This window comes from Vulpes vulpes, chromosome 12, assembly GCF_048418805.1.
Source record: "Vulpes vulpes isolate BD-2025 chromosome 12, VulVul3, whole genome shotgun sequence".
NCBI classification, from domain to species: Eukaryota; Metazoa; Chordata; class Mammalia; order Carnivora; family Canidae; genus Vulpes; species Vulpes vulpes.
The window spans coordinates 33,319,165-33,333,714 of NC_132791.1; the positions used below are offsets into that span (position 1 = coordinate 33,319,165).

General features: G+C 42.3%; 1 protein-coding gene across 1 annotated transcript in view; it reads right to left on the bottom strand.

The window, feature by feature from the left end:
• The window catches only part of MTAP (methylthioadenosine phosphorylase), a 52,431-nt gene that overhangs the window by 24,111 nt on the left and 13,770 nt on the right, over positions 1-14,550 (bottom strand). Inside the window, exon 4 of the mRNA XM_072728167.1 lies at positions 10,838-11,005. Within this exon, the coding sequence (XP_072584268.1) occupies positions 10,838-11,005 (168 nt within the window). The remainder of the gene's footprint in view (positions 1-10,837; positions 11,006-14,550) is intronic.

Here is a 14,550-nt window from a genome sequence, read left to right on the forward strand (position 1 = left end):
GCTAAGGCATCTCCTTGCATGTCTGAGAACGAGACACACGACTGCGCACATCCCCAAAAACACCTGGAGCCACTCCCGTCCCCACCTGTCTGTTGTCCTGTACTCTCCAGGTCAGCCACACCCCGGATTGCCCTTTGCTCAGGCCCGGCTTTCCACTTTTCACAGGTTGGAACACAGCTCGAGAGAAAACAATTATTTTTCAGAAGACAACAAGCTTATTTTCTTAAAAAAACCTTCCAGCCCATCAGACTCCTTTAAGGATATATTCCATTTTTAGAGTAGAAATCTAATGTTTTTAAAAACAACCATAAAATCAGAGCCACCTGTCAGTCTTCAACATTTTAATGGCCTCGAAGGTATACACACATGGCCGATAGACCAGGACGGTGGTGTTCTTCCCTACGCTGGGCACCAGGGGCAGAGGACGTAAGGGAGCTTTAGTTCTGCCATCTAGTAAGAACAGCCACACTACTCCATCCTGATTCTTCATCACAAATTTATGTTAGGAAGATTAAAAAGATTCCTCTAAACCCCTGAAGACCCCCTTAGGACAAGAATATTTTTTTCTAAGATAATGTGCCAGCAAAGTGGTGGCAATAAGGAAACATGAATTTCCAGATCAGTCCCTGGAGAAGTGACTGAGTAGGGAGAAGATGCCTCAGCCATGGTGGAGCTCAACCTTGGATTCTGAAGAGAGAGCCACAGGTCAAATCAATGAGGCCAAACAGCCAAGACAAAACCTCTTGACCCAGGGCTCCTATCCCCAGGATTATAAACCACTGGGTGGCTTTGCAAGGTGCTGCAATTTTGTCACTCAAGCTGAGGCTGGGGACATGGCAGTGGGAACCAGGCTATGAACTGCACAGCCTCTAGCCCACCATTGTATGCCTGAGAACACACCAAGAGGACACATCAGGTGCCTGCCTGAACACACCAAGATTTACCTTAAACAATGTGTTATTACTACAACACATAAAGGCCATTACTCATAAAAGCAGAAAGTGCTGATTCTCTTCTCTTCTGAGACATACAGTGAATCATGTATGTACTGAAGCTTGGTGAAATGACTCAGCCAGTGGCAGCATCATTCAGAAACACTGTCCAACAGCAATATAATTCAAGCCACTTAACATAATATTAAATCTCCTAACAGTGATATCAAGAAAACGGGAAAGAAACAGGTAAAATTAGCTTTAAAATCTTATCTAACTCAATAAACTCAAAATGTTATCATTGTAGTAGCAATATAAAATTTGAGATTTCTTCTAAATGATACTCCCGCAGGGATCTTCCTTTTAAGAGAACTTTTCTTCTGCTGTTAGCTACAGACCCCTTCAGCCAACACACCATATTCAAAATAATGGCACCCATGTACTGGGCAGGCAACAGGTGCTAGATCCCATAAAAGGCACTTGCTAGAGACTTTGAATTTCCAAGGCAAGAATAAGGAGTCAGGTTATCCACACACCACCTAAAACAAAATAGATACCAGAAGATCTTAAGGTTACACGGCTAAGGAGTGCTACGACAGAATGAAACCAGATATGATGGTAATACCGGTTTTCTTTCTATTCTTCATCTTTCTGCCCCAACTACTTTCTTCAAAGAGCCAGGACGTGAAACATTTACATTTGCTATTCGTGAAGAAAAGATCCGGCAAATGTGACAGTGTACAGTTACACCTTTTATGTAACAGATTAATCTGAGGTTTAATACCCAAGTCAGACTTTTCTTTCCAGGAGCATCTATGATACTTTATATATCTGGATCAGTCTGAATAGGAAGCTTTATATTCTGCTTTATTTTTTTAAGTAGTCCCCATGCCGACTGTGAGGCTTGAACTTATGACCCTGAGATCAAGTGTCCCATGCTCTATGGACTGAGCCAGACAAGCAGCACATACACTCTGCTTTATTAAACAAGCATATTACAATCATTTTCTTAAATCATCACTTCCAAACAAATGGACTTTCACAACCACAGGGATCTTTGTCAAGAATTCCAGTCTCTCTTTTCTTCAAATGATCATGTTCATTCAATTGCTCTAAAAATACTGACTGAGGGATCCCTGGGTGGCGCAGTGGTTTGGCGCCTGCCTTTGGCCCAGGGCGCGATCCTGGAGACCCGGGATCGAGTCCCACGTCGGGCTCCTGGTGCATGGAGCCTGCTTCTCCCTCTGCCTGTGTCTCTGCCTCTCTCTCTCTCTCTCTCTCTCTCTGTGTGTGACTATCATAAATAAAAATTGAAAAGAAAGCACAATCGGAGGAGAAAACAGACCCAGAACCAGCAGCAGCGCTGGCACGTGGCCTGGCCCAGAGCGATTTCTATCTGCCCGCCAGGCTTCCTGGAGGACTGCTTTCTCTCTCTCTTTTTCTCTTTCTCTCTCTCTCTCTCTCTCTCTTTTTTTTTTTTTTACAGTTGCACAGCTCTGCCCCATGAGGGGCCTTTTTTACACACTGCGAGGCCCAGCTTTCTGGGGGGACTTTTGCACATATCAGGCGGCTCTGCTGGGAGTCGCTTACGTGGAACACTCCAAATAAAGTGTGGCCTGTCGCAGAGAAAAAAATAAAAATAAAAATAAAAATAAAAATAAAAATAAAAATAAAAATACTGACTGAGCAACTACAGTCACTGTTGTGAGTGTTAGGGATAAAGTGGCAGATAGGATTTTTGTCCTCACACGGCCTGTATTCTAGAGGGAAAGATGAATAATACATACATAGTGTCAGGTGTTGAAAAAATAATAGTAAAAGTGATAAGTAAAGGGCATATGATTTTAGTCTATCCTTGTTATTTATTAGGCTAAGCTACATGAAAGTGCTGATTTTCTTTTTTTAAAAAATTTTTATTGGAGTTCGATTTGCCAATATATAGCATAAGACCCAGTGCTCTTCCCGCCAAGTGCCCCCCTCAGTGCCCGTCACCCAGGCACCCCAACAATCCCACCCACCTCCCCTTCCACTACCCCTGGTTCGTTTCCCAGAGTTAGGTGTCTCTCATGTCCCGTCACCCTCACTGACATTTCCCACTCATTTTCTCTCCTTTTCCCTTAATTCCCTTTCACTATTTTTTATATTCCCTGTATGGGTGAAACCATATGTTTGTCCTTCTCTGACTGACTTATTTCACTCAGCATAATACTCTCCAGTTCCAGCCACTTCGAAGCAAATGGTGGGTATTTGTCATGTCTAATGGCTGAGTAATATTCCATTGTATACTTAAACCACATCTTCTTTATCCATTCATCTTTCGATGGACACCAAGGCTCCTTCCACAGTTTGGCTATTGGGGACATTGCTGCTAGAAACATTAGGGTGGTGTCTCGGTTCTTCACTGCATCTGTACCTTTGGGGTAAATCCCCAGCAGTGCAATTGCTGGGGCACAGGGTAGCTCTATTTTTAACTCTTTGAGGAACCTTCACAGTTTTCCAGAGTGGCTGGACCAGTTCACATTCCCACCAACAGTGCAAGAGGCTTCCCCTTTGTCCACATCCTCTCCAACATTTGTTTCCTGTCTTGTTAATTTTCCCCATTCTCACTGGTGTGAGGTGGTATCTCACTGTGGTTTTTGATTTGTATTTCCCTGATGGCAAGTGATGCAGAGCATTTTCTCATGTGCTTGTTGGCCATGTCTATGTCTTCTTTGGGGAAATTTCTGTTCATGTCTGTTGCCAATTTCATGATTGGATTGTTTCCTTGCTGTTGAGCTTAATCAGTTCTTTATAGATCTTGAATACTAGCCCTTTATCTGATAATGTCATTTGCAAATATCCTCTCCCATTCTGTAGGTTGTCCTTTAGTTTTGTTGACAGTTTCTTTTGCTGTGCAGAAGCTTCTTATCTTGATTAAGTCTCAATAGTTCATTTTTGCTTTTGTTTCCCTTGCCTTCATAGATGTCTCTTGCAAGAAGTTGCTGTGGCCAAGTTCAAAAAGGGTGTTGCCTGTGTTCTCCTCTAGGATTTTGATGGATTCTTGTTTCACATTTAGATCTTTCATCCATTCTGAGTTTATCTTTGTGTAAGAGATGATGTAAGAGAATGGTCTACTTTCATTCTTCTGCATATGGCTGTCCAATTTTCCCAGCACCATTTATTGAAAAGACTGTCCTTTTTCCAGTGGATAGTCTTTCCTGCTGTCGAATATTAGTTGACCAGAGAGTTGAGGACCCATTTCTGGGTTCTTTATTCTGCTCCATCGATCTATGTGTCTGTTTTTGTGCCAGTACTATACTGTCTTGATGACCATAGCTTTTTAGTACAACTTAAAATCCGGCATTGTGTTGCTCCGGCTTTGGTTTTCTTTTTCAATATTCCCCTGGCTATTCGGGGTCTTTTCTGATTCCACACAGATCTTAAGATGATTTGTTCCAACTCTCTGAAGAAAGTCCATGGTATTTTGATAGGGATTGCATTAAATGTGTAAATTCCCCTGAGTAGCACTGACATTTTCACAATATTAATTCTTCCAACCCATGAGCATGGAATATTTTTCCATCTCTTTGTGTCTTCCTCAATTTCTTTCAGAAGTGTTCTGTAGTTTTTAGGGTAGAGATCCTTTACCTCTTTGGTTAGATTTATTCCTAGGTATCTTATGCTTTTGGGTGCAACTCTAAATGGGATTGATTCCTTAATTTCTCTTTCTTCAGTTTCATTATTAGTGTATAGAAATGCCACTGATTTCTGGGCATTGATTTTGTATCCTGCCACACTGCCAAATTGCTGTATGAGTTCTAGCAATCTTGGGGTGGTGTCTTTTGGGTTTTCTTTGTACAGTATCATGTCATCTGTGAAGACAGTTTGACTTCTTCTTTGCCAATCTGAATGCATTTTATTTCTTTTTGTTGCCTGATTGTTGATGCTAAGACTTCCAGTACTATGTTGAATAGCAGTGGTGAGAGAGTGGACATCCCTGTCTTGTTCCTGATCTTCAGGAAAGGCTCCCAGTGTTTCCCCCTTAAGAATGATATTTGCTGGGGGTTTTTCATAGATGGCTTTTAAGATGCTAAGGAATGTTCCCTCTATCCCTACAATCTGAAGAGTTTTGATCAGGAATGGATGCTGTATTTTGTCAAATGCTTTCTCTGCATCTATTGAGAGGATCATATGGTTCTTGATTTTTCTCTTGTTGATATGATCTATCACATTGATTGCTTTACCAGTGTTGAACCAGCCTTGCATCCGGGGATAAATCCCACTTGGTCATGGTGAATAATCTTCTTAATGTACTGTTGGATCCTATTGGCTAGTATCTTGTTGAGAATTTTTGCATCTGTGTTCATCAGGGATATTGGTCTATAATTCTCCTTTTTTGGGGGGGTCTATGTCTGGTTTTGGAATTAAGGTAATGCTGGCCTCATAAGACGAGTTTGGCAGTATTCCATCCCTATCTATCTTTCGGAACAGCTTTAGTAGAACAGGTATTGCTTCTTCTTTAAGCTTTTGATAGAACTCCCCTAGGAAGCCATCTGGCCCCAAACTTTTGTGTCTTGGGAAGTTTTTGATGACTGCTTCAATTTCCTCCCTGGTTATCGGCCTGTTCAGGTTTTCTATTTCTTCCTGTTCCAGTTTTGGTAGTTTGTGGTTTTCCAGAAATGTGTCCATTTCTTCCAGATTGCCTAATTTATTGGCATATAGTGGCTCATAATATTTTTAAATTTGTTTGTATTTCCTTGGTATTGGTTGTGATCTCTCCTTTTTCATTTGTGATATTATTAGAGTGTTTTCTCTTTTGTTTTTAATAAGGCTGGCTAATGGTTTATCCATCTTATTCTTTCAAAGAACTAACTCCTGGTTTTGTTGATCTGTTCCACAGTTCTTCTGGTCTCTATTTCATTGAGTTCTGCTCAAATCTTTATTAATTCTCTTCTTCTGCTTGGTGTAGGTTTTACTTGCTGTTCTTTCTCCAGTTCCTTTAGGTGCAAGCTTAGCTTGTGTATTTGAGTTCTTTCCAATTTTTTGAGGGGCGCTTGTATTGTGACGTATTTCCCTCTTAGGACTGCTTTTGCTGTATCCCAAAGATTTTGAATGGCTGTATCTTCATTTTCATTAGTTTCCATGAATCTTTTTAATTCTCTAACTTCCTGGTTGACCCTTTCACCTTTTAGCAGGATGCTCTTTAACCTCCATGTTTGAGTTTCTTCCAAATTTCTTCCTGTGATTGAGTTCAAGTTTCAAAGCATTATGGTCTGAAAATATGCAGGGACAATGCCAATCTTTTGGTATCAGTTGAGACCTGATTTGTGACCCAGTATGTGGTCTATTCTGGAGAAAGTTCCATGTGCACTTGAGAAGAATGTGTATTCAGTTGCGTTTGGATGTAAAGGTCTGTAAATATCTGTAAAATCCATCTGGTCCAGTGTATCATTTAAAGCTCTTGTTTCTTTGGAGATGTTATGCTTAGAATATTAGTCATTTGCAGAAAGTGCCATGTTGAAGTCTCCCAGTATTAGTATATTATTATCTAAGTAGGTCTTTACTTTGGTTATTAATTGATTCATATACTTGGCAGCTCCCACATTAGGGGCATAAATATTCATGACTGTTAGGTCCTCTTGTTGGACAGATCCTTTAAGTATGATATAGTGTCCCTCTTCATCTCTTACTACAGTCTTTGGGATAAACTTTAATTGATCTGATATGAGGATGGCTACCCCTTTCTTTTGAGGACCATTTGAATGGTAAATGGTTCTCCAACCTTTTATTTTCAGGCTGTAGGTGTCCTTACGTCTAAAATGAGTCTCTTGTAGACAGCAAATAGACGGGTCTTGCTTTTTTTATCCAGTCTGAAACCCTGCACCTTTTGATGGGATCATTTAGCCTATTCACATTCAGAGTTACTACTGAAAGATATGAATTTAGTGTCATCATAATACCTATTCAGTCCCTGTTTTTGTCGATTATTTCTTAGGGCTTCCTCTTTTTTTACAGAGTCCCCCTTAATATTTCTTACAGACCTGGTTTCGTCGTCACATATCCTTTCAGTTTCTGCCTATCTTGGAAGCTCTTTATCTCTCCTCCTATTCTGAATGAGAGCCTTGCTGGATAAAGTATTCTTGGTTGCATGTTCTTCTTATTTAGGACCCTGAATATATCCTGCCAGCCCTTTCTGGCCTGCCAGGTCTCTGTGGAGAGGTTGCTGTTAATCTAATATTTCTCCCCATGTAAGTTAGGGATCTCTTGTCTCTTGCTACTTTAAGAATTTTCTCTTTATCTTTGGAATTTGCAAGTTTCACTATTAAATGTCGAGGTGTTGAACAGTCTTTGATTTTAGGGGGGTACCTCTCTATCTCCTGGATCTGAATGCCTGTTTCCCTCCCCAAATTAGGGAAGTTCTCAGCTATGATTTGTTCAAATATGCTTTCTGGCTCTCTGTCCCTCTTGGTGCCCTCTGCAACCCCAATTATACACAGATTTTTCCTTCTGAGGCTGCCATTTATTTTCTTTAACCTTTCCTCATGGTCTTTTAATTCTTTTTCTCTTTTTTCCTCAGCTTCTTTCCTTGCCATCAACTTGTCTTCTATGTCACTCACTCTTTCTTCTACTTCATTAACCATCCTTAGGACCTCCAGTTTGGATTTCATCTCATTTAATTGATTTTTAATTTCAGCCTGATTAGATCTAAATTCTGCAGTCCTGAAGTCTCTTGATTCCTTTATGCTCTTTTCTAGAGCCACCAGTAGCTTTATAATTGTGCTTCTAAATTGGCTTTCTGACATCGAATTGTAATCCAAATTCTGTAACTCTGTGGCAGAGAGAGAGTACTGTTTCTGATTCTTTCTTTTGTGGTGAGTTCTTGTTTCTAGTCATTTTGCTCATTGCAGAGTGGCTGTATGAGTGGGCTGCATCAAGAGTATCAACCACAACCTAAGTAAATTTCACCCTAGATGATTCTGCTAAAGTCAGAGACCAGAAATTGAAAACAAAGATCAGAACGAAATAAAACAAAAGAACCACTAAAGTGAAAAACAAATTTTAAAACAAAGTAGTAAAAAATAAAAGGCCAGGAATCCTAAAGAAGAGAGAAAAAGAAAAACAAAGAAAAAAAAAGGGGAGGGGGGACTGGGAGATGGTGGTGACGACGAAGTGGTAGTGGAGGGAGAATGTAGTCTATCTGAGGGGTCCTAGAGGGTGATCCTCTTGTTTCTGAATATATTAAGTTCTGTATGTTAGAAGATGCTCAGTCCCAAATTTATATAAACCAGAAATACTTGTAGAAGGCCCCAGTATTGACCACCAAAACATAATAAAGGAGATAAAAGAGAGAGGCAAAATGGGAATGAAGAATCTCACAGAATGAACCAGCACAGTATACCACTTGGTTCTGGGTGCATACTGGTCATGTTTTAGAAGGTATTAACTTCCACCATTGTAAAACAAAATGAGGCAGATTTCTCAAAAAACACAAAACAAAAACAACATATCTTGTATATCTCCCAAAATTAAGTTGCATATGTTGAAGAGAATCTAGAAGTGGAAAATATATCTAGGACCTGTAATTGTAGAAATTAATATTAAAGTCAAAAAGGAAGAATCTTAAAAATGAAGAGGTGGTAAAATATTGTAGTTAAGGTGGGAAAAGAGAAAAAAAATTGGAAATTTACAGTCTGATATAAAAATGAGTTGTACTGGAAAAAGGAAGAGAAAAAAAAGGAGGGGTATTCTTTGGTTCTACATACTGTAAACCCCTCAACTTCCCCTGGAGCTTTCCAGCACTGCTTGGTCAAGAACTTGTTCTTCCCGTTCTTCCAGCTGGTCTTCTGGGGGAGGGGCTGCTGTGCTGGTTCTCAGGTGTGTGCACCTGGGGGAGCTGCCCCGCCCCCCACTGGGTGCCAGGCTCAGTGGGAGCTGTTTGTCCTGTGAGGCCCCTGTTCCCTGGCGGCCCCACCTCTCCCAGGCACAGGGTGACATCAGGAAGAACAACAACAGTGGTGGTGGCCAGCTCTCCAGCTCTGGAATCAGCTCCCGCAGTAACCATCACATCCCCCATTGGATTCTTTTTTTTTTTTTTTCGCCTTCCTACCCTGTTAGAAATGAAAACCCTTCTCTCTGTAGTGTTCCAGCTATTCTCTCTTTAAATCTTAGGTTGAATTCATAGGTTTATAGGTTTTCAGGATGATTTGACAGTAATATGGGTAAGTTGGTGGAGCCTGGTAAGGTGAGGACCCTACTCCTCCACCATCTTGCCCTCCCCCCTACAAAGTGCTGATTTTCAATCATTTCTTCTCCTTCTCCTTCTTCTTTTTTTTAAATATATTTTATTTGACACACAGAGCTAGCGCAAGCAAGAGGAGCAGCAGATGGAAGGAGAGGGAGAAGCAGGCTCCCCACTGAGCAGGAAGCCTGATGCAGGACTCAATCCCAGGACCCCAGGATCATGGCCTGAGCTGAAGGTAGACACTTAACTGACTGAGCTACCCAGGTGCCCCTCAACCGTTTCTGACCTACAGAATGGTCAATTTCATACGGTTCAACCTAATAGTCTCACTCCATCAGGAAACCATCAAGAATGCTCCTGATAGACTCTAAATTAGAACAGATCCCTAACAGGAAGAAGAGGACTGGACTGAATAAACTTTCCTCTCATGGAAGAGGTAAGAGGCATTTGGGGGTGCAGTAAACTCAGAGATGGCAGATGGGGAGGGTAGGACAGAGATGATGCTCTGGGGACTTCAGCAGGATCCACCAAATGGCTTATACTCTGTGCAACTTCTCCCCACCATTGACTCCAGGCATGGAGTGCAGACACCTGTCTCTATCCAGAACATCTCGGGAGGTGGTTCCTTTCACTAGGAATTGTAAGGGGGCAGGGTGCCGTGGGAAGCAATCCCCTGGAGACCATTCGGTTTCCCTTGTGATTTCTTCAACTTTTTTTTCTTTTTTTTTTTTTTAAAGATTTTATTTATTTTTTTTATTTGAGAGAGAAAGCAGGGAAAGGGGGGGGAGAGAGAATCTCAAGCAGACTCCACGCTGAGGGTGAAGCCCAATGCAGGGCTCAATCTCATGACCCAGAGATCATGACCAGAGTCTAAATCAAGAGCCACCCAGGTGCCCCTCTTCAACTAATTCTAAATGCTGAAAAAGCCCAGGATCTTGGCAGTCTAACACTGGTGATTTTTTGGGGGGGGTGGGGTGGGGGGGTAAAGGAACGTTATCTAGTACTTGTACAATTAAATAATAAAAGAGTCCCTAACTCCCAAACCAATTGGTCAATCTTAACACCAAAGACAACCAGACATTACATGCCTGCTGATTTGATGCAGAAGGGAGGTTTCTTGTCAAGAATTTGAACCCGATTCTCATTCGGCCCTCAGAGCTAATGCTGGTTTACAAGTAACCTGTGTTGGCAGCAGGGGAAGACACTAAGTGACATTTAAGGATGCAGTCAGTAAAATCCGGACTGGGGACACCATAGGACAACAAAAGAAAAGGAAAAAAGGAGGTGGCCGAAACATTATCAGCTCATGTGTGTAACGAGTGGAGCCCCTCTGGCACCTTTTTTGAAAAAAACAAACAAGGTCTGTGAGACAACAAGGAAAAGAGGAGCACTGTCTAGACAGCCAAGACTAGGGAAATATTAGGTGATGTGCTTGTTTCTAAGAGAGTCCTTATCTATTCAAGTTACAGATTGCAGTGAACTGATAAATGGCAAAGCTGGGAACTGGTAACCTGAGAGTTGATTCTTATTCTGGTTTGCAGATGTTTAAAAACATCCCACAATGAAAAGCTAAGAGCAAGTCTGTGGGCCTGCCTCCCCCTTCTCTCCTGGGTCCCCATACAACATCTGCTTGAGTTGGGAATGATTTTACATGAGCCTAAAGCATCTCAGATGACCTGCTCACCTGTCAATGAACTGATCAATAATGACGATATCGCCAGGCTGAATCTCTTCCCTCAAGGAACCGCAAGCTGTGGTCACTATGACATGTGTACAGCCCTCCTCCTTCAGAGCCCAGATGTTCGCCTGGTAGTTGACATTTGAAGGCATGATGCTGTGCTGTCTCCCGTGCCTGCGAGGAGTGAATGCAGAGGGTGAGTGAACAGGGCACTCAAATACCGGTAAGAAGAGAAAACTAATTTACAGCAGTGCCTTCTAGCCCTTTCCATCAGAGCACTTTTATGGTCACAGAAAGAATGGGCAGAGGCGAGGCTGTAACTAGCCTATTGCAAATACAAACTATTTGGTCTTAAAGTGCAGGCTGCCTTTACATGGTATGTATTTATGTTCCTATCAAGAGCAGGTAAGAAAAAAAAAAATAAGAGCAGGTAAGGAAGACATAGACTGTGTCTATCCTCTGGTGCACCCACTCCCCCAGAGTCTGAGGCAGATGGTTTCACAGGAGCCCCAACATGGAAAACAAGAGGTGCCAATGAAGAAAGGTACAAAAGAGAAATAGAAACTCAAATTTCCAGTTGACCTCTCCATTCCTTTGTCTGATCTGATCACCCAAGTAAGTCAATGAAACCTTAAAAATAATTCCCTGCTGTTATGACACTAGCAGGTTTCATCCAAGAACTAGTCGCCTCACATATGACCACTGTTAGTGCCTGAATTGTGTGCCTGTCCTCCCGTGGTTCTTATTTTGAAGTTCCAATCCCCAGTATGCCAGAATGCACCTGTATTTGCAGAGACTCTAGTAAGATAATGAAGTTAAAATGAGGTCATTATAGTAGACCCCAATCCAGTGTCCTTACAAGAAGAGGAGATCTGGATACAGACTTGCACACTGGGAAGAATGTGGGAAGGCACAGGCAGATGGCCATCCGCAAGCCAAAAAAAAACAAAAAAAAACAAAAAAAACACACACACGAAAAAACAAAAAAACACACAAAAAAAGAGGCCTGGAATAGGTCCTTCCCTCCAGGCCCTCAGAAGGCCCATTCTCCTGACACCTTCATCTTGGAATTCTAGCTTCCAGGAACTGTGAACAATCAAATTTCTGTTTTCATCTATTCTGTGCCAGCTCCAGCAAACTAATACAACCACTAATGACTTCCTACCATACTTCAAATAAAATCCGAACACCTAATGATGGCCCTCATACTACTTGGGTACCAGTGTACTACGCAGCCTCAGCTCTTGACCGTGTTTTCCTCCCATTCTAAGTCAGCCTTACTGGCCTTCTGGCTCATTCCTGGCCTCTATGCTCATTCCTGCTTCAGTCTCTGGCCGGTTTAGGTCTCGACTCCAACATCACCTCTGCAGAGAAGTGCTTTCCATAACCAGTCAGAATCACATCACTATCTTCTTTTCTATCACCTGTTGTTAGCTCAAACTACAGTTCCTTTTCCATGTCTATCTTTCCCACTAGAATTAGCCCCGAGAGGGTAAGGCCCTTATCTCTGCTCCTCGCTGGAATGCAGAACACGACCAGGAGTGCCAGTAAATGGCCAGTCAAGGGAACCCAATTTCTAAAATTATTTTTTAAAATTCACATGTTAGGTGATACACTTATATATATATTTAAAGATTTTATTTATTTACTCATGAGAGACACACCAGAGAGAGGCAGAGACATAGAGGGAGAAGAGGGTTCCCTGTGAGGAGCCCGATGTGCAACTCGACCCCAGGACCATGATCTGAGCCAAAGACAGATACTCAACCACTGAGCCACCCAGGTGCCCTGATGATACATTATATAAGCAGCATTTCATAAAGAGTTAAAATTATTCTGGGCCACTTGAGAAACTACCAATAGAAGGGTGAAACAGTCCACCACAAAAAGGCAGTGTCGAGTCCAGGGTCCTTTATGTGTGATAATGCAGAAACAGGCTTTCAAGAAGTAGATGAACACACAAAAATCTCACTTTCTACACTGACGATTAAGCTTGGGCTTTGGAGTAAAACTGCCTGGGTTCAAGTCTTAGCTTTGCCATTCACTAGTGGTGGGGCCCCCTCAGAGCCACTCAGTGCTCTCAGCCTGATTTTTTTCCATCTGTAAAATGGTTAATAATACTATCTGCACATAGGATTGTTTTTTAAAGATTTTTAAAAAAAATTTATTTATTCATGAGACACAGAGAGAGAGAGAGAGAGAGGCAGAGACATAGGCAGAGGGAGAAGCAGACTCCCTGGAGGGAGTCCGATGTGGGACTCAATCCCAGGACCCCGGGTTCATGACCTGAGCCAAAGGCAGATGATTAACTACTGAGCCACCCACATGTACCACGTGTTGGATTGTTATTAAACAACCCTTGCTTCATCTCGTATTAATATTGAGAAAAAACTTTTCTGTTCATCAACAGGACTGTGAAAAACATCAGAATGCTCTGTATGTAATTTTAGAGAGGCAGAGCATGTCAGGGTTTTTACCGAGCGAACAGATGACCTCTCAGAAGGTGGAAGTCCACGTAAGCCCAGGAAGTGTATGCATCTTCCTAAGGCTAGTCTCCAATACACTAATCAGGATTCTCAATAGAAATTAAAAAATCCAAAGTCGTTAAGAAACATGTACATCAGAGGGACAGAGTCCACAGTCCAAGGCGATTCCGTTCAATGAGTGGGAGCATAAAAGCCTCACCAGAGGGCCACACCACCAGCTGCTTTCTCCTAGAGCCTAGAAAAAAAATGAATCAATCCTCCAATAAAGGAGGTTGCCTGAAATGGACTCCATGTGACCATCTAAAACTATAATTTAGTTTTACTGGATTCAGCAAAGTCACTTCCATTTCAGAACTGTGGTGTGGCAGACAGATTACAGGGTGATCCTGCCACTGCAGGTGGACCTGAGATTTGCTTCTGGCCAATGGGCTCCACCAAAGGTGCTGGCGGTCACCTCCATGATGAGGTTTCCACCTCACCAGCATGCCCTCGAGAGCCCCTCATGAACCTGGAGGACACCACATGACCAAGAAGGTGAACAAGCCCACAGGAGCTGAAGGCCCCAGTCCTTCAACTGTGAGGATGCCCATTCTGTCAACAAGCAGGTAAGCCTGAATGAGAATCTGGGGCTCCAGGTGAGAACCAGGCCCTGAGTTGACCTTATGGGATCCTGAGCGGAGGAGCCAGTTAAGCTGTACCCATGCTCCTGGTGCTCAGAAAATGCAGGATGCTATGTTGTCAGAAGCCGCTACATGTGTGATCATTTGTTCCACAGCAAGAGAAAACTCATACGTGTAGTCTGACTAAATCCCAACTGTGTGGTAAAAATGATGTGCCCCTGCTAGTCTTGTCCAGTAAACAGTGTGGATACCAAAGGGAACCCACTCCTGGTAAACCCGTAACTATTATTCCATAAGGAACAAATGAAGCAGTCCTGAATGAAGAAGTTATCTTGTTACTTAGGAGAAAAACAATAAACAAGGGAAAGCATCTCCCCTCTTGCAGTTAGAACTAAAACCAGAAGCTTTGATTTTAATCAGACTCCTTCCATGGCTCACTGAGGATGCTGACCACTTTTCCAGCCTAAGGGGGTGGGGGAGTGGGTGAGATCTCTGACCTCCAAAGTCACTACAGTTTGCTCCCAAACTGTGAGTGGGGTATAAAAGTGCCCGAGATGCTCTGGCTCTAACACCAGACACTCACACACCCACACTATTACACTCTCCAGAATTT